Here is a 21,160-nt window from a genome sequence, read left to right as displayed (position 1 = left end):
ATTCACAGGTCATGTAAACTTTATGTAAGCTTTACTTTTAAAGCATCATATTGACCTATACCTAGGCCTGAAAATGCTGCCTTCTAGAGGTCAAAGACAATGCCCATTCCCAAGTTTTCCTTTGGAGATGCAGACATTCTGGTTTATAATTTGTATAGTGCCAAACATATGCTAAGTGCTTTATAGACATACGAAGAGAAGATCCCCACCGTGAAAAGCTGCTAATCTAGACAGTGTACAAATATGGCCAAGGGAAGAATAAGATGCGACAACAGGTGAGTGAACTGTATAACCTGTCATATTAATTCTATTACGGTTTTATTGCAGGGAAAGATGAAAGATAATATGCCATTTAGAATTCTTCTGCATGGAGGTCCAGGGCTTGAAGGCTAACTGTAACTAGCCACTCCTTTAGCTGAAACCCATGAGTTTACTTCTGGATCACGACTAGAGGGAACATATTTACTCACTATATCATACAAAATATATTTTATTTACAATTTGTCTCACACTGATGTAAAGAAAAGTCAACATAATGATTTTAAAGTTGACAGTCTTTATTTACAACCTTGTTGGCAAAAGGTGGAGGGAAAGTTTAAAACATTTTAAACAGAGGGCACCATAGCTGACGCTGTATCAATTCATGAATCCGCATCTTTAGCATCCAGCTGAAGAAGTAAAGCATATCAATACCTACTGGAGCATGAACATCTGAATCTGTATCTGCTCCATTTAGAGCACATTGCTTGAATATTTTAGGCAGTTTCTAAATCAACTCAAAATTACTTATTAAAAAATGCAGTTCTGGTGAAAAAGCTGTTCACTTTGACTGTATACTGCACCTGGTAGTAATAAATCCACTTAACTCAGTTATGCTTCCTACTTTTAGTTGAAAATTACACCTCATTTTCTGCGATGACAGCTCTCAATTCAATTATTAACTACTCTGAATATCTTACTATGAGGTGTAGTCAAGAGTGGAGTAAGGAAACTGAAGGAAAGTACTTCTGGTTTTTGATGTGCCCTCCAGAATCAGTTGGGGAAATCATAAACATCCTGTTTAAGAATTCTAGATGAAAAAATGATGTAGTCAGTTTTCACTTTGTAAGGTAGACTTCAATTTTCTTATTTGATTTGTTTGTTCATTCTTCTAAATCAAGAGTGTTTAATTCTTCTTCTAGTTCATCCAAGTCCTCTCCAGTAAAAAGATTTTCATCAACAGGAACTGCATCTATTACTCCATTTTCCTGTTCTCCTTCTGCCTCGTTTTCTTCTAAATCACTTTGCTCCCCATTCTCTATCCCACCTCCTGAAGCTTCACTTAATTTGTTATCTGAAAATAAAAACAATTCTTACAATGTCTATTAATGTTACCAATTCTTACAGTCACTCTCTCTCACACTCTCACTCTCTCTCTCCCCACCAACTAGGCTCCATGCTTGAAGAATATACACTACTGCCATATGGCCATATTCAACTAAGACTTACATATGCGGCACCTACTAATACAATTCATCCCACTGAACTCAATAGGACTACTTGTGTGCTTGCAGGACTGCGTTTTTAACAGTTAAAAGTGAACACAGATGTGCGTAAATGCAAAAGATTATTACAACTCCTGTCCTCACCAACTGGTTCATACTATTAAGTTATTACTAGGGCTGCTGATTAATTGCAGTTAACTCACGCAATTAATTTGCAGTTTTAAATTGCACTGATAAACAGAATACCAATTGAAATTTATTAACTATTCTGGATGTTTTTCTACATTTTCATATACAGTGTATTCTGTGTTGTAATTGAAATCAAAGCATATATTTTTATTACAAATATTTGCATTGTAAAAAGTGATAAAAGTAAATAGTATTTTTCAATTCACCTAATACAAGTATTGTAGTGCAATCTCTTTATCATGAAAGTTCAACTTACTAATGTAGAATTATGTACAGAACAACCTGTACTCAAAAATAAAACAATGTAAAATTTCAGAGCCTGCAAGTCCACTCAGTCCTACTTCTTGTTCAGCCAATCGCTCAGACAAACAAGTTTGTTTACATTTCCAGGAGATAATGCTGCCCACTTCTTGTTTACAATCAGGGCTTTGGAGTGGAGCCCGGAGCTGGAGTGCGGAGCAGTGGAGCTGCAGGTTTTTGCCTGGAGCTGGAGTGGAGCCAGAGCACAGCTCCAAAGCCCTGTTTACAATGTCACCTGAAAGAGAGAACAGGTGTTCTCATGGCACTGTTGTAGCTGGTGCTGCAAGATATTTACAAGCCAGATGTGCTAAAGTTTCATATATCCCTTCATGCTTCAACCACCATTCCAGGGGACATGCGTCCATGCTGATGACAGGTTCTGCTCAATAACAATCCAAAGCAATGTGGATCGATGCGTGTTGATTTTCATTATCTGAGTCAGATGCCACCAACAGAAATTTGTTTTTGTTTTTGGTGGTTCGGGTTCTGTAGTTTCCACATTGGAGTGTTGCTCTTTTAAGACTTCTGAAAACATGCTCCACATCTCGTCCCTCTCAGATTTTGGAAGGCACTTCAGTTTCTTAAACCTTGGGTCGAGTGCTGTAGCTATCTTTAGAAATCTCACATTGGTACCTTCTCTGTGTTTTGTCAAATCTGCAGTGACAATGTTTTTAAAATGAACAATATGTGCTGGGACATCGTCTGAGACTGCTATATCATGAAATATATGGCAGAATGCAGGTAAAACAGAGCAGGAGACATACAATTGTCCCCCCAGGAGTTTGGGCCCAAATTTAATTAATGCGTTTTTTTTTTAAATGAGTGTCATCAGCATGGAAGCATGTCCTCTGGAATGGTGGCTGAAGCATGAAGGGGCATATGAATGTTTAGCATATCTTTGCAAGTAAATACCTTGCAATAAATAAATGATATTCTATTATTGTTTAACAGAGCGATTAATCACGATTAATTTTTTTAATTGCTTGACAGCCCTAGTTATTACTATTATTCAATGCTGTATTATAAGTCCAGAAAGGTATAATCAGGATCAGGCTTTTATATGGTAGCTGCTGTACAAATATATAGTAAGATGTAGTACTTGCCTTAAAAAGTTAGCTAACAAGTTTAAGGTAAATGTACAGATTTTGGAGTCATCATTCATTCACTTATTTTCTAAAACAGGAAAGTGTAAAGAAAGGTGTTTCCTTTCCCAGTGTCAAGATGTAATTTTGAAATGATTTAAAAGTTAAACAAATACTGTAGTAGAAATGACTGTAAATATTAACTAGAGGTCACAAAGCACAGGGCATTTATTTCATTAAAAAAATAATCAATCTGCCTACAGCAATTCCTTTCCCCTATACTAGAAAATATTGTGTTCTGAAAATACAGAATAACTATATGTGAAGCAGCATTAAGATACTATGGCAATAACCACTATACAAATCTATCAAACGTTTCTTCAGAGCCTCTCTCTATTTGGGTATTGGAAAGACCTTTAACATTACTTCAATGTACTGTATCTGTTAACTTAGTTATGCCTAAACAGTGAACTTACCATCTTTTTCCACTGAAGTGTATGTGCTGAATCGCTCAAGACTAGCCACAGTAATACCAGTCTCATCTACATCCTTTGGGACATACAGGTTCAAGTCTACATCATTTATCCTCACAAGATCTTCAACCTGAAAAACAAAGGGTTTTGGGTTTTTTTTGCATTAATCATTGTTTTCCTGCAACTGATTTGTTAATTTTACATTTGACATCAACTTTTCTTACTGCAGGTTTTATTTTGTTCGGTATAAGTAACAGCAAACTAAAAGGGGCACCTACTATTTAAGTACTAGCCAAGCTTCTCAAATTTAATCATAATTAACTTTTTTTATGGAAGCCTATCAAACCCAAAAAGTTAGTCTCTAAATTGTAAACGGTAACCAGCAATATGAGGTAGTTAAAAAGAGTTAATACTTGCTTCTTTACCTCATCTTCACTTGATCCTTGAATATAATTAGTGTCGTCTGCTTCTTCATCATCGGCATCAACCAACTCAGGCCGGAACTCAAATACTTCACGTCCACTGATCTATCCATGGGGAAGCAAGTAAGACATGTTCAAACAACATAAATATTATCTGTACTGCAATTAAGAGAATAAAAGAAAATACAGTTTAATTTCAGGCCAGCTACCTCATTATAGAGTGTGTTTCACTCTTTCCTCTTACAAGCAGTAGTACACCTCTACCTCAATATAACGCTGTCCTTGGGAGCCAAAAAATCATACCGTGTTATAGGTGAAACTGTGTTATATTGAACTTGCTTTGATCCACCTGAGTGCGCAGCCCCGCCCCCTGAGTACCGCTTTACCGCGTTATATCCAAATTTGTGTTATATCGGGTGGCATTATATCGAGATAGCAATGTATCTGAGTAGAGAACATACCACCAGTGCTTTGCCAGCTTTAAAATCAGCTTTCCTCCGTTCCATATCTTGTTCAGCCTTGTCAATTTTTTCTTGTCTTTTTCTTTTCTTCCATGCAAGAAAAGACTCTAGGGTGATTTTGGTAATGTTTGGTCCTAAGGCAGCACGCTGTACAATAAAGATATTAGCTTTAATCAATCTTTGTGAACACAATTATCTACAATACAATAGGGCAAGTTTTTCTTCACAACTTAAGAAACTGTCTCTTAAAATCAGTCCCTCTTAAGATTTTTCTGTACATTAGAGATACTTAATGAGATTTTTCTTTTGACGTACTTACTATTAATAAACATGCATTCATGCACTAAAATTTGACATTGTTTGACTCATCAAAGAAAAGTTTAAATTGGCTACATCCAAATCTATTCTACTACTATATGTAACCCGGCAATATTTAAGAAATGATGGTTATATGCATCCTTAAAATATAAATGGTATGAACTAAGGGTGTCAATTTCAACGGCAACACTTGTCTTGGCTTTTGAAAAGATGTTATTAATAAAATCCTCAGGTTCCTTTTAAACAATAACCACAAACGCCACTAGATTTTTCTTCTGGTTTCAATCTTTTCAACTCCCTAATTTTGTATACCACATTAAGACAAAAACACACACACACAGAAACCCAGTCTTCAATAGTGCCTACTATTCGCAGAAGCTGAATTTCAGTACTACAAGTCAAAATTCTGACCTAAAACATTGCTGCCCTCTAGAGGTAAATATTCAGCTAAACTTTACTTTGCATTCTTATCTGGTGAATAACCTGGAGAAATTAACAGTTTCAGAAGAAAGACTTGATTATTTTCAAAGAATCACTAAGTATATTTCACTCTAACACCCAAATGGATACAAACATCAGTGAGTACCAATTTACTCTGTTGCTAGAAGAGTATTTTGAACATGTACCTCTTTTCAGAGGACTTTGTTAAAAAATAATTAAACCATGTAATATTCAGGCTTGAATGACTGAGTTAGCTATTACCTTACCTCTCTTTCTATTAGATCTTCTAAAGAAACTTCATCTTCCTTTTCCTCCTTCTTTTTGTCTTTTTTTAGTACAAAGCCAGGAGGGAGAGCATGGCGGTACATACAGTTGTCTCCTCCACCAGGACAAACCCAAAACCAGCCATATTTGTTGTTTTCAATAGCATCAAGAAAATACTTGCAGACCTGTATTAAAAAAACAGTGGTTATTACCTCTGAATCCTACCTTCTCATCCCCAGCTACATACACTGGTAAAGTGAGTTTGTCACATTAACTCAGGAACAGTATTACAGCAATGGTCAGTAATTCACCACTTGTCATATTACATTTCTGAGCTACCATTCAAACAGAAGTCCCAAGAAGAAATATTTTTGAATGTATTTTGACTAAAGAACAATGGACATAAGAGTACAACTGATTAACTTATTTAAATAAAAAACTATATTTAAAGTTTTCATCAGCTTTTTCTGTTAAGGTTTTCCAAATTTGGGGAAACAGATGGCTCAAAGGAATGGTGATTGATTGTCTAGTGGTATAAATCCAGTGTCTCTGTGTAACGCAAGTTGGTCAGGTCTATGTCCTGTTCTTCACTGAGAGGTATCCAAATTTAAAAAGAGGTTATGGTTTTGTATGTTTTTGACAGTCTCAAACTGATACATCAAGAATGTAATGAGAATGGAGACTGTACTCTACTACCCTTTCAACCTTGGAAGTTCTCCTTTCCAGGTCAAGTTTTGAAGCACACTGAAGGGACAGCATGCATTCTTGCTGCAGTCCTACACCCATCTGTAGATAGAGCACTTCAGTTGCCAGAGCTGTGAATGTGGCAACTTTAACAAGCAATTTAGTAATTTTACTATAGATCCCAAGCGGTTCTTTCACATTTCACTTCCAACTGTGTCATGAGTAATATTTAGTTATTGTGAAATAACATAGCACGAATACAACCACCATTTTCTTGTATTTTTAGTTTGTATGGATAAAAATGTGGAATTAAAAGAGTGAAAAACACAAAGGTATAAAATATTAAAGATTTAAACTGATGCTAGTTAAGATACAAATTAAGGTCCCAATTTAAAATATCCCATAGTTTTGGAGCCCTAAGGACTAGAAAATCCCTTCTAATTAGTGATTTTTTTTAGACTTAGCATTACAGAAAAGATTAAACTGTATGCACTGATAGGGCATTCATGGTTAGAATATTTCTTCATTCCCATCTATAAATCTATTAGCATCTTAGGTTCACAATCAAAAAGGTAAGATGTGCAAGAGAATCAATCACATAAGTAATCCTATTGGCATATGTAACTATGAACACTTGCGTCTTGAAAATGGGTAGTCAAATTACATCCAATAACGTACCAGGATTACTCTTCATACTGTTTATGAAATCATTTTTATCTTAGAAAAAGATGCTTCTCATACCCAAAGATGCAAGACAACTATATATTTATAATTATAAAAGAGCCTTGCTTATTTCAGAAATATGGCAAGATGATAGAATAATGCAAGTCAACCTTTATCCTCAAAAAGTCTTTATAATAGTCAAATAAAGATTTCAAGATATTCTAGTAGAAAAATCCAATACCTTTCCAAATTTAATTCTCTCTAATGATAGCTAATAACTACTGTTACTCAATTAAAGAAAAAGGACATACTATTTGAGTTTTGGGTTTTTTCTTTTCCGCCTCACCATGCTTCTTGTTCACCACCTCTTCCAGCTTTTTCTCATCCCAATTATCCATTGTATCTAGATATAAATAGTAAAAAAGTGGGTTTCAATTACATCTCAAATTATAACTAAAATGCCAAACCTCACAATCAAACTGCTTTGGATTCTGCAGTTTAATTGCAGTAAAGGAAAAGCAATACTGTCAAGTTAAGGTTCTTAATTATGATTTAATAAAGAGGATTTTCAAAGCCTCACATGCTTTTATTTAAATCAAAAATTCTTTGAGAGCATTTTAAAGAATTTACACCTCTTCTGCCACATAAACTCATGTCCCTCATGTGTCCCCCCCCCCTCCCCCCCCTCCAAAAAAAAGATAGAATCTGAGATTCCATGTCTGTGTTGAGTGGATTGGGTGGGGGAGGAAACATGGAACAGTGGGTGGGATGGTGCCCAGGAAGGAGGTGGGGGAAAAATAGTTCTAACAAACACATGAGCAGGAGAAGAGAGGCTGACAGATATAAGTCAAGGCAGGAAGTTCTTTATCATCTTTGGTGATGCACAAAAAGCAGCCATTAAAGAAAAGAAGCTGTGAAGGGTTAGAACACTAACAAAAACAATGAAATCATACGTGTGGTCCTGGTGCACCACTTCAGTGTGTCAAAAGGTTAAAACATTACCAAGCAGGAATGGCACACAACATTATGTTAGTGCATGACAATCGGAAAAGAAAATTGACCTATCTTAGTGTAGCTCTCTAACCCATGCTGAGCAAAAGTGCAAAGCCAAACAGCATTCTATTTTCAACTGATCAGTGCTGATGGGAAATGAAGCCACAGACAGAAGCTTCCCAAGCAACCTGAATTTAAAATACTGTTCATACACATTATGCTACGGCTAATAGCATATGTGCAAAAACCTTAATAAGTTGCAGTTCATTTGCTTTTTCTGAAGCCTGGCTATCTTTAGAAGCAATTGGAACTAAAAGGAGCCAATTCTATACGACTTGCCACCTCTGTATTGTAAATACCCCACACCACCAGAGTTTAAGGACTGCTGCCCTGGAGCACACTGTCTTTATTATACTAATCCATCAAAATATGGACTAGAAAAAATTCTCTTACAGATATGAAGTTGAGTGATTTTTCTTTTTTAAATCAGCTCAATATTATTTGTATTACCAACCACCTAGAAGTCCCAGCCATAGGCCACAACCTGATTGTGCTAAGCATTGTACAAACAGAACAAGACGACTATTCCTGCTCCAAAGTGCTTATGAACTTATCATTACAACTTTGGCACCAGAAAAGTATGTTGGCAGTTATTTTCCAGAAGAAACATACCTTTTTCAAGATCTTCATCTCTTGCATCAATGTAAACACTTCGTTTTTCACACTTTCTCTCCAAAGACAAATCATGAGAAAACTTGCACTTATCTCCTTTGGTGCACTGTCCTTGCTTGAAGAAAGCACAAACTACTGATTTGGGATCTGCACCTGTGTCATATGAAATTTAGTATTTTAGTACTCTTTCCAGGCAAAACATTTTAAGTCGCATTTTAAATTATTTACTAATTTTTTTTCAAAAAGTATTAACGCAACATTTCAGTTTTTAAACACCAAACAATAGAGCATGGAAATTCAAAGTTAATTTAAAAAAACCTGGAAGTTATTCACAGTACAATTACCATCACTGACGTCTCTCAGTCTACTTCAGTACCACTACCAAGCTGCTGTCTTTCATGTACTGTATGCTTCATACCTACTTTGTTGTTAGGTTTGTTTTAAATGTCCAAATTTAAAGGCATTTTTATATTTAAGAAAATCTGGCACCAATGTGTGGCTGAAGTAACGCATGTGTCCTACTCTTAGTTTACTACAATAGGTACTAATTCAAGAATCAAATTCGCTTTAAAACTATCAACTGGGTTAATCAAGTTTCTTGTACTTAATTCCTATATTGATTCATAAGGCATGATATTTTCAGTGGCAACCATCTAGCTCCAGTGCAACATAGTTAATGGAAATGTCAATCATTTTCACAGGCACTGAACCATTGCTATGGGATGTATTACTATAGCAATTAAACTACTAGGATTTAGTCTTAACGAGGCAGTGCTGTTTATGGTTAGGGTGGGTTTCAGGCAAAAACAGTTTGATTTGGCCAATGATCTGATCTGACACCTAAGGGCTAGTCTACACTATACAAGCTCTGCTGATAGTTACATTGGCACATTACATTATAGCTCTACTGGCAGATTCCCCTAGTCCAGGTGCAGTATATGCCAACAGAAGAAGTTCTTCTTGCTGGTATATTACCACCAGCTCCTCAAACAAAGTTAGCTATGCAAACAGAAGCACTCTTGTTGGCATAGCTGCATGTACACTGGGGTTTTGGCTGGCACAGCTAGGTCAGCTAAGGGGTGTGGTTTTTCTCACACCCCTGACCGACACAGCTATGCTGAGAAAACTTTGTAGTATAGATCTAGCCTAAGACACAACAACCATGACTGTTTCCCCATTCTGTAAAATGGGGATAATGGTAATTTAAAGTGTTCCTTACTTACATAAATAAAATAATCAAACTGTTATACTTTTACAAAGAAAGAGACACCACTGAACACTAAGGGGCAGCACACAGAGAACGAAAACTATATGCAAGGCCCACAACTGGCCTGGAGCCTGTAGAACCAGTTCACTGCAGCCTCTGGCACAGGGACAGTTTTAGGGAAGGACAGTGCTAGAGTGAGGGCACTACACTCTAGCAATCTCCAGGGCAGAGAGAATTGAGGAATTACAACTGGCTCTAACAGCCCTCCACCCCGACTCTACTGTACCTAGTAAAAACTGGATGCAGCACAGAATCAGACTGCCAATGTTAATGAAGAAATCTCCATTGAAATAAGTGCAGATTTCTGTACTCAGATGAATGACATTATGACCTCACAATGGTTGGCATTAAAAGGTCAGTTTTATTTGTTCACAGAATGGAATTATTAAAATAAAAAAGTTAGAACTGCTTGCTTATAGATAGGAAAACTGACATTTTAAATACTTTTTTAATGTGAACTACATAAAATACCAATATAATTATCTACAAACTAAAATGTTACATTACTCTTAGTTTACCTTTACTAATTTTCTGGGCAGCAACTACAGGTTTGAAGAGTTCATTTAGTTCCTGTAATTCTTTCTTCTTATCATCTTTCTTTAATTTCTTGTCACCTTCAGCTTGAGCAGCCTATAATAATCCCAGATTTGAAGTAAAGGATATTTAGAACCATGGAATTACTCACAATCTGTACCCTACAGCTTCAAAGATAACATAGCATGCAATATTAATTATATGTCATATAGAACGACAGTCACTGATTTAGGAGGTGTCAGCATTATTGTTTTCCTAATATTTCCTTGTATTAATGGCCAGGGTGCACTATCTAGCAAATGTTAGGAAGAGCTAAAATACATTTCAAACCGAAGAGAGGAAAGAAAGTAACAGCTAACTCTTTACTAGGGCTAAGATATACTATATATGATTGAAGGACCCTTTTCTATTTTTGTTCCACATTTATGGAATAGGAAATCAGGAAATAAGTGTCATTGCTGGCACAGGACAGCCATCTTCCAGCAAGACTCTAGCAAATACAAGCTGTCACAGTAGAGGAATAACTGAATTAAAGACCCAGTGCCAACACTCAGCCCAGTTACTTTTGGCCAGGACCCACAAACGTAGAGACTCTACTATTAAAACCCTAAAATATATGTTTTATTCTTTCCTTTTATGTGTATCAGCAGCAGCCAGCCACGAAGTCTGCCTTTGAAAGTCTTATTCATTACATCATCTAGCCAATTTTTTATTTTATTGTGTGCAGTTCTTCAGCATTACAGTGTTCTGTTAATAACTGACGGTGTATATGGCAGGAAAGCTTAGTTTCATTTGAATTGTGTGTGAGGAAGAGATAATGAATAAAGTAGAAAGGGAAAACTAGGTCTATGACTACAAGGGAGACATTGTGAACCTGCCTCTCCCTTCTAGTAGTTTAAAAATCAAGTCCCCTCATCATCAGTCACTGTTGCTTAAGCTGGTAGGAAAAAAGACTTATACCCCATACCTGGACCTGTGCAGAGAACAAAGACATGGGAAAATAGCATGTACAATTAATTAGTTTTAGTACGCCTGACTCTCCTCCCAGAGTTGTTAATTGGACTTTATACCTAACTATTTAAGGATATAATTATGCTCCCATTATTATTAGCAGTAATAAATATTTATATTATGATAGTGTATAATGGCCCAGTCAGAAGTGAAGTCAATGGTAAACACCCATTTGAAAGAGTCATTCTCTTTTTTTCAGTATATTGCCATTCAGGCTCTGCAGCCCGGATGCTACCATTATAATAATACTTCCAGGCAGAGGCATAATTTGATGCAATGCAGAATTAAAACCAGGTTCCCCTCTTCCCTAAATGATGCATGAGATAGCTAACTTTCAAAATAGTTATAAAGGTAAATTGATCCTGGGCTAACAGTCAACCTAAGAAAGATGACAAATTATCTTTACAATTTTGATTTCTAATAACATTCAATCTAGAAAAGCCTATTTCAATCCTACTTTGCATCTGATGGATGAAATGGCACCTCCACACTTGTCAACTATAATAAAAAACAATATGTTTAATGATTTACTCTTTGAAATTACACACTTATTAGAGTATCTTTATTACACCTCTAGGATTAGAGCTGAAGTTATTTCTTAGCTCGACAGCACTTCCATTTGTACCTCAAGACATGCCTGTCCTTGACTCTTGAGGGTCATTCACAGAGGTACGGCCTTGGGAGGTACAGCACTGTATTAGGATTAGATGTTGAAAGTTCTCTTTCCAGACTTCTAGGTTTCCTGGCTGTTTGGGGAGAAAAGTTTCAACATCTAATCCTAATACAATGATGTACCTCGCAAGTCCGTAAGACATACAAGGATATACCTTGCCCAGTTTCCATTTTTTGTTGAGAGAATTCTTCTCTATCACGCACAGCTTTGTGAAAAAGCAGCAACTGAGTGAAATCAACAGGAGTCTGGTCAGTTTTACAATTGATATTCAGCCCTGGGCAGCTGTGAAACTGACATGAACCAAAAAAGAATTTCACAGGGCTCTACAGATGATCCTAGCTAGCGACTTGTGCCTCATGCTGCAAAAGAAGACAAAAAACCAAAGGTGTCTGACAATCTGACCTGGGAAAAATTCCTTTCTGACCCCACGTAAGGCAATCAGTTAGACCCTGATCCTGTGGGTAAGATCCACCCAGACTCCTGAGAAAAGAATTCTCAGTACCATCACATAGCAGCGTACCTTCCCATGCTGTGTTCCATCTCCAGCAGTGGCCTAAAACCACAGAAATGTCTGGCTGGAAGGGACCTCAAGAGGTCAAGACCATTCTCCTGAGGCAAGACCATACCTAGCAGGTGTTTGTCCAACCTGTTCTTAAAAACCTCCAAATACCTCCCTTGGAAGTCTATTCCAGTGCTTAACAACCCTTATTGTTAGGAAGTTTTTCCTAATAGCTAATCTAAATCTCCCCTGCTGGAGATTAAGCCCACTACTTCTTGTCCTACCTTCAGTGGACACTGAGAACAATTGATCAGTATCCTCTTTATAACAACCCTTAACTTACCTGAAGTCTTATCAGGTCTTTTTTTCTCAAGACTAAATATATCCAGGTGTTTTTAAAAAAACAAAAAACAAAACAAAACAAAAATCCCTCTTCCTCATAGGTCAGTTTTTTTAAACCTTTTATCATTTTTGTTGCTCTCCTCTGAACTCTCCAGTTTGTCTACATTTCTCAAAGTGTGACTCTCCCAACTGGACACAAAAGCTTCAGTTGGGGGAGTCACTCATCTGCAGTAAGTAGAGCGGGACAATTACATTCTGTGCCTTACTTAAAACACCCCTATTATTACATCCAGAATGATATTAGCCTTCACAATTGTACCACATTGTTTCCTCATGTTCAATTTGTGATCCACTATTACTGCCACACATTTGCTACTTAACCTCCACTGCCTAGCCAGTATTACTGCCTAGCCACCTTTGATGCTTCAGCCGTTAGAATGGAATGGAGGGAAAAGAGTGCCTTCCTGACCCCTATAGGTAAAAAAGGGCCCTTAGTTTCACTTTTGTTTATAATTAGGTGGTAGTTATTTACCTTCAGGTTTTCACACACTAGTGCAATAATACAAAGTTTGGATTAAAAGCATTCCATAGGAATGTTTGCTAATCCTGTTACTACTGGAAAGCTTTTTAAATATGGAAACATCTTCACTAGTTGAAAGGTTTTATAAAAAATATGTATTAATTTTTTTTCTAGATTTGGAACTATGTTATCCTTTAACTAGATCAGGGGTCGGCAACATTTCAGAAGTGGTGTGCTGAGTCTTCATGTATTCACTCTAATTTAAGGTTTTGCATGCCAGTAATACATTTTAACGTTTTTAGAAGGTCTCGCTCTCTAAGTCTATATTATATAACTAAACTGTTGTTGTATGTAAAGTAAACAACGTTTTAAAAATGTTTAAGAAGCTTCATTTAAAATTAAATTAAAATGCAGATCTTATCAGTTTAGTGCAGTGGTTCTTAACCAGGGGAACATGCACCCCCTGGGGGTGCAAGATGCCCTTTCTGGGGGTGCGAGACATGCGAGATTTTTTTAGAAGGTAAATCATCGAAAACACAAATTAAGCACAGACACATAAGTACAAGTACTTTGTTTCATCAAACCTATGTATTTATCAACATTATACATGTTTTAATGATTACTGTAATATACAAAGTTTTTAAGTTTTCATGTTTTTAAGCTAATTGAAGTGTAATTTTTTATAAGGGCTGCAGAGTGCTGCGACCAGGCCAGGAGCAGAGCCCTGGGCTGGTTGCCAGTACCCCAGGCCGGCAGGAGGGCTGAGCAGGGCCGGTGGTGGGGACCCTGGCTGGCATGGGGCCAGGCAGCCGGAACCTCAGACCAGCAGCGAGGTGAGCGCGGCTGGCAGTAGGCTGAGCGGGGCCGGCAACCGGGACTGTCGCTGGCAAGGGGCCGGCAGCGGGCTGAGTGGCTCAGCCTGCTACTGGTCTGGGGTTCCATCCACTGGCTCCTGCCAGCCGGGGTCCTGACCGCCGGCCCCACTCAGCCTGCTGATGGCTGGGGGTTCCGTTCACCCAGGCCGGCAGCGAGCTGAGCGGGACCAGGGCCAGGACCCCAGCTGGCAAGGGGCTGGTGGCCAGAACCCCAAACTGGAAGCGGGCTGAGCGGCTCAGCCGCTGTTGGCCGGGGGCCGGAAAAAAATTGGCTCTGGCACGCATGCTGCAGGTTGCCGACCCCTGAACTAGATAAACATTAACAATAATAACGACAAAGAGAATTAGTGTCTGACAATTAAATGGCTATTATTTTTAAAATAAATTTAAACCAACTGAATAAATTAAAATTGTGCTAGCAAAAATACATTAGGTAAATAATAAAACTTACCTCAACAACATCTCATTACAAGTCTATATGAGACATTATGACTGATAAGAGATAATTACAGATTAAGTGCTTACCTGTCTTGGATTTTGTTGACCAAATTTAACTTGATGAGTCACAGCCTTGATAAACTTCTGCTGTTTTGCTCCTTTCTTATTCTTTAGACCAAATGTTTTATCCTAAATTAGAAGAGATTTGTATAAGTGATGCTTCAGCTACTGGACAGTTTTATGAAAAGTTCAATGTAAGTTACAACAAAAATGTACTGTTCCTTTCAACTTATCAATACCATTCCCACCCTTGATTTCCCAAAGCTACTTTGATCTGAGGAATAGAATGGGCAATATTTAGTCTTGCATTGGGCAAAGATTGAAGGTCTCAAATCAAATTAAACACTAGCTCTTAAATTAAAATAGATTTTTTTCAGTTTAAACAAGCTATGTTATTCTCAAAGGTAGCATACAGAATTCAGAAATTACAGTTAATTCTTTGTTAGTCAAGAAAGAGCAAAAAGAGTATTTAAAGATTTAATTAAAACAAATTAAAAAGCCCTATGGCTGTAACTTCCAGTTCAATAAGTGTTATTTAGTTTTTGAATGATGTAATCTGGTCATAATATCAATAATGAGGTAAAAGTCTATATTTAAATATAGAAGGCCTGCATGGAGACAGCATTAAAAGAATAAAACAAAACAAAAAACAACGATAAAATAAAGATATCTCAACAAGGATTTGGTAAATTAAATAATCTGTCTCGACAATATATCTCAATCCCAACAGGCATCAATAACATGATGTAGCAACAGTAAAATGAACAGAATAAAATCTTACATTCCATCTGTCAGGCTCAGTTTACCATGTGAGTTGCATGTCATTTAGAGACTCAGCTCCAAAACAGCTCGTAATCCTTTATTTTCCCTTTGGAGATTTCTGTAGTAACTAGAGTCAACTTTACAAATCTGTAAAACCTATAGGGCTTTTTATTTAAAAGAGGTTATCTTGCATTACACACACCTTTAACTTTGACTTGTGGAACAATATTATTCCCAAGTTCAATGTGTAACACAAAAGAAAGAAAGAAAGATAGGAAAAACTTTTTCACTAAGAGAGTGGTGAAGCACTGGCCTGGGTTACCTAGGGAGGTGGTGGAATCTCCTTCCTTAGAGGTTTTTAAGGTCAGGCTTGACAAAGCCCTGGCTGGGATGATTTAGTTGGGAATTGGTCCTGCTTTGAGCAGGGGGTTGGACTAGATGATCTCCTGAGGTCCCTTCCAACCCTGATATTCTATGATGTCTATTCCAGTGGTTTTCAACTCACGGGCCACTTGCGGCCCAATCAGCACACAGCTGCGGCCCAGTCAGCACACATTCTGGCCCTGACAGCCTCAGGGCCTTACATGTGTTTATATATAGTGGAGGTGGTCCATAAAACATATAGAGAGCTGCATATATGGCCCACAATGTTCACAGGATTGAGGAACACTGATCTATTCTATTGAGAATGATATAACAGAAAATAGACTAAAGGGGTACTTAAAACACAATACTTTCTGGGAACACCAGTTTCAAGTTCTGGGCAGCAGAAAAAGGCTTCTCAGTTAAATGCACTAAGCTATGAAAAAGTCAGAAACTACATATATGACCTTAAAATGGACTTGGAGGTTCTGCCTTTTCTTTTTTTTTTGGTGAATGCCATTCCATGGCATTTTTGTAAGCCCAACAGTTGCCCTAGGGTGTCCAGCCAAAAGCATTTCCCCCTTACTGCTGCTTTCTGTTATGGCAAGGTGTGTTTGTCACTTGCCTCCCCCAGAGGTGCTGAATCAAAGGGTCCTCCAAATTAAGTCATAATGTCTTCAATTTATCTGAATATTTGTGCCCCAAGATTTTGTAGAACAGCAAAATATCCATATAATTCTTTCTTGTCCTGCATTCTTTTAACAGTTTTCTTTTCCATTGCTGTAGTTCCTCTCCCCACCCATCTTCCCTGTGACCAATGTAAGATACCGCTAAAGCAGTATTTCACAAAGTTTCATATTGTAACAGCACCTGTTGAAGAAAAGACACCTGCATTGTGTGTGTTCAATCTAAAAAGTTGCTGAGTATCCCCCATTCCATGGCAAAAAGTGTCTGCTCACGCTCCTCTGCAGCAATTATTCTCCCTACATTTCCAGTTTGTTTATGGAAGGTTTTACATAAAACCTGACAACTTCCTTTACACTCCTATCTGCGGCAATGTATTTTTCTGTGACTGCAACCTCTATTTAAAGCCTATCTTTGCCTTTGATTTAATTCTATTTATTAGAAGCAGAAAAATATTTTATTGCTAGTCACTGGAATAAAAAAAAAAAGTCACCCAATGATAACATCTTGGTTAACTCAATTTGGGAAATGTTAATAGAGAAAAAAACCTAGCAAAATAACCAAAAATTAAATAAATTAGAAACTGGTTACTTTTTATTGAAAACACTAAAAAATAGTTCCAGCACTCAAGCTCACAGAGTTTTACATACTAATTAACCATCAATAACAATAATGGATTAGTGAGTTTTCAGTGTATATTTTTAATAATTTGTTGCTTTGCAATGAATGTATAGCTTTTAAATACAACAAATATAAGGCCTGGTCTACACTAGAAAGTAACAGTTGACATAAAGCAGCTTATGCTGACCTAACTCTGTAGGCATCTATACTAAAATGTCACTCCCACCGATGTAAGTCACCTACTACATCAACTTAGGCCATATCTACACTAGCCCTTATAGGGCAAAACTTGTGTTACTCAGGGTGTAAAAAAAACCAAAACACAGCCCTGAGCATTGAGTGCACAGTGCTATGTCAGCGGGAGATGCTCTCCCGGCAACATAAAACCAGCTCAACGAGCAGTCGTAGCTATTATGTCCTCTCCCGTTGGCATAACGCGACTACCAAAGCACTCTTGCAGTGGTACAGCTGTGTAGACACTGTGTTACTTATATCGTCTATTGGCTGTCAGCCCCACATGGGCCTGATAGCTGGGGCTTCCCAGTGGTGGGGCTCCAGCTGTCAGCCCTGCTGTGGGGGGCTCCAGTTGTCAGTGCCCCTCAATGCCCCAGAGAATTAAGTTGGTGGAAGGGCTCCTGGTGAGGACCCACAGCTGACAGAAGGAACATAGTTTGGATGTTGACTTAACTTACGTAGATTTAATTTTGTAGTGGAGACATGCCCTAAGTTATGAAAAATGAAGACTGATTCACATGTGGCATTATTGGCTCATTTTATATAATGAATGTCCCTTAAATACACCATTACTTTACATGTACTATCATGTTTGTGATCTCATTTGAAATGTCAAAGATAACTTATCTGTTTTTTCAACTACAAAATAAGAGTCTTTGTGGACTAGACCTCTCCTATAACTGAGTTCAGCTAGAACATTACTAATTCAGCAACCAACACTCCAAGATAATGATTAAAATCTAAAGCAGTTTAAGGAGTGTAATAAAAAAGAACAATTGTTTGAGGGTAGTTTGTAGCATTATATTTAAAAGGAAAATTGTTAAGGTATCTAGGTCCCAAATCTAACGTACCTGACTGATCTCCACTCAGTTTGCTTAGATATTTAGTTTTCTATTTACGCTCTTTCCTCTCCCCAAAAAAGTCGTATTTTCAGCATTTCAGAAGATATTCACTCACAAGGAATCCCAATGACAAATAAGCCTGTATAATGTTACAAGCTTTATTAAATAAAATTATAAACACTGAATCTCTTAACAGTCAAGAATAGTTTTATGAATGACACCCACTGTTAAAGGACCAACAGAGCACAAAATGTTACTACCTGATAATCTTTAATTTATTCTGCCTAGATTTGCTAAATAAGTATTTACCCAGTAGCTATGACATCAGCTGACGTTAGGCCCTGACACAAGAGACCATAGGCCATGATTTGCACTGAGATCCACATACTGAGTGATTCGATTTGACTGGCATTGCAGACGTATATCTGAAAGAGCTGAGCCCTGCAAGCTTTCTAACACCTGTGCTCTAATGTATCAGAATAAAAACTTTGACCAACCCATCTTCAGGCTGAAAATAACCGACCCATGTCTATTTACGGGATCCAATGAAAAGAGCAGTTAAAGGGCCGCGGACAGGCAAGCAATGCGTTAACAGATGCGGCTGGTGCCTTGGGAGAGGAAGGGCGGCGAAGTCCCTTCAGAGGCGCCTCCATACCTGGTGGCGGCATCTACACTTTTGTTTTTAAGCTTGTTGATTTAAAAACATTTTCATAAAGTTGTTTCACCCGAAGTGGCCGCCCGGTGCCATTTCCCCGGGGGCAGGAGAGGAAAGGGGGAGATCAGCTGCGCTTCTAAGGCTGCTGGTTTAAGGCTCCCCCAGAGGACGTGGGATCAAGAAAGGGCACGAGACGCCTCACCCCGGGAAGGGCAGGAGCTGGCGGCGGCGGCGGCAGAGGGGGGAGCAGAAGGGCGATGGGGGCTGGATCGGGGCCGAGGAGCAGCGACGGGACTACGGGCGCGCCGGACCGGCCGGAAAGGGGCCGGGCGGAATACGGAGCCGACGCGGGGACACACCAGAGACGTGACGTGAGAGAGGCGGTTATGGCCTCCCTGAGCTGCGGCTCCGCTCCCCTCGCCCCATCGCGACTGCGAGGCGGCTCACAGGGCCTGGCCACCCCGGCTCCTCCCGCCGCCGCCGCCCCTCACCTCGATGATCTTCTCCTTCTTTTTCTGGTCCGCCTTCTTATTGGGCCCCGCCGCAGGCGGCGGTTTCTTGGGGGGCATCTCGGGGAAGGGGGCGGGGCCCTGTCCGCGCTCGCTCGGGTCCGCTCAGCGCCGCGGCCGGAAAGCACGCAGGGCACCGAGGGGCCGTAGCTCACAGCCAAGCAATGAAAAAGCAAAGGAAGGATTCAGTTTACGACAGGCCGTCAACGACCGCTCCCCCGAGGCGCGCTACGAAAGCGGTTGCGCGCGCAACCTGAGGTGGGGAAGAGCGTGCAAAAATATTTCCCACAATCCCGCGCGAGCGAAAACCCCCAGCGAGGCCGGCATCACGTGACGGGGGTGAGGCGAGGTTACCGGTGCCGGCTCCCTCGCCCGCTGCTGAGGGACCGGTTAGTGGTCGGGGGCGGGACAGAGCCTCGCGCTCTCAGCCCTGGGCCCGGTCCCGTGGCGGCAGGAGCAGGTTCCCGGCCCGTGCCTTCCCCGCCCTCCCTTGTGTGCTGGCTCCCCCCCCACCCCCCACCCCCCACGGGAGCTGGCGCCTGGCGCGGGCGCTGGGGTGTAGCTACCGCCGGCCCAAAGAGGCCTGGTCTGGGAGCCAGGTGTGTGAATCAGCAGCACCTGTAACAGGGCAGGGCGGGGCAGGACTCCGACCCCGAGCGCTGTGCCGGCCATGTCTGAAATACAGCCCCCGTCCCCCTCAGTCAGTAACGCGCGTTTACAGCAAATTCAGCTCCCAGGTGAAGTACCTGACGCCTCTCCCCAAAGCCAGACCCGCTGCCGCAATGACTTTCGGAAGAACCACATATAAGGAGAGAGAGAGACAGAGGGTCCCTATTCGTAAGGCGATGTAGGGAAAGGGGGATGGAGACAAGGCTGAACAGTGAGGCATGTGGCCTGGATAGGCTGGGGAATGAAGGATGGTAATAGGCCGTTCTGCGTTTTGAATGTGGGCAAAGAGCTTAAATTTAATGTAGCCGGGAATGGGAGCCCAGCCAGGGATTTGGTGAGGGGAGGGATAGCTCAGTGGTTTGAGCATTGGCCTGCTAAACCCAGGGTTGTGAGTTCAATCCTTGAGGGGGCCACTTAGGGATCTGGGGCAAAAATTGGTCCTGCTAGTGAAGGCAGGGGGATGGACTCGATGACCTTTCAGGGTCCCTTCCAGTTCTAGGAGATTGGTATATCTCCAATTATTACCTTTTATTATTACCATCCCTGACAGGTGTTTGTCTAACCTGCTCTTAAAAATCCTTCAATGATAGAGATTCCACAACCTTTCTAGACAATTTATTCCAGTGCTCAACCAAGTACTCGGCATTTGGGTGAAGGTTTTGTGGTGGAAATAGCTTCAGTGGAGTTACATGAGGGGTGAATATGGCCCATTTACTTGCATTTTAATTAACTTGATTCTGTGACAATGATTGTATTTATAGCTTGTCTTGGTCCTTTTAACAATTGCTTCCATTAATTTACCATGAAAGGGAAAACTAGGGCCAAATGGGGAGAGAACTTCAAAGGCACAAATGCAGTTAGGCAGCTATTATGTGATGATATCTCAATTCTCACATAATTGGTGTTTTTAAAGCCCCAGCTCTTAAAGTCAAATATTAGGGCTGCATTTTTTTATTAACTCTAATACAGACTTCCTCTGTAACCTTGATCAAGTCACTTAATTTTACTATGCTTAAATCCCTCATGAGTACAATGTCTATAATAATACATAATATGAGTCTTAATAATTATATTTCCTGATTATATCAGAAAGTAGAAGTACATGTTCTAAAATACCAAACCAATTAAAGAGGCTACCCTGATGGTGTGTTGGGCC

At 39.5% G+C, this 21,160-nt stretch overlaps 1 protein-coding gene across 1 annotated transcript; it reads right to left on the bottom strand.

The window, feature by feature from the left end:
* Positions 1-472: 472 nt before the first annotated feature.
* Positions 473-19,559, bottom strand: ZC3H15 (zinc finger CCCH-type containing 15). Its single transcript, XM_044978440.1, has 10 exons — positions 19,318-19,559; positions 14,693-14,794; positions 10,232-10,343; positions 8,447-8,599; positions 7,093-7,184; positions 5,437-5,619; positions 4,412-4,558; positions 3,954-4,055; positions 3,532-3,658; positions 473-1,333 (listed from the first exon to the last, which is right to left on the bottom strand). Exons 1-10 carry the CDS (start codon positions 19,393-19,395, stop codon positions 1,143-1,145), a joined length of 1,287 nt encoding a protein of 428 aa, XP_044834375.1. The 5' UTR covers positions 19,396-19,559; the 3' UTR covers positions 473-1,142.
* Between the last annotated feature and the right edge of the window lie 1,601 nt (positions 19,560-21,160).

This window comes from Mauremys mutica, chromosome 10, assembly GCF_020497125.1.
Source record: "Mauremys mutica isolate MM-2020 ecotype Southern chromosome 10, ASM2049712v1, whole genome shotgun sequence".
Lineage (NCBI taxonomy): Eukaryota > Metazoa > Chordata > Testudines > Geoemydidae > Mauremys > Mauremys mutica.
This window is presented reverse-complemented; position numbering and strand designations above follow the sequence as displayed.

Coding starts and splice junctions, on each gene's coding strand:
- ZC3H15 (XM_044978440.1), bottom strand. CDS start 19,395: ATGCCCCCCAAGAAACCGCCGCCTGCGGCGGGGCCCAATAAGAAGGCG. Junction 8,600..10,231: donor TGCCCAGAAAATTAGTAAAG/GTAAACTAAGAG, acceptor CATATGACACAG/GTGCAGATCCCAAATCAGTA. Junction 4,056..4,411: donor AAGCTGGCAAAGCACTGGTG/GTATGTTCTCTA, acceptor CCCCATGGATAG/ATCAGTGGACGTGAAGTATT.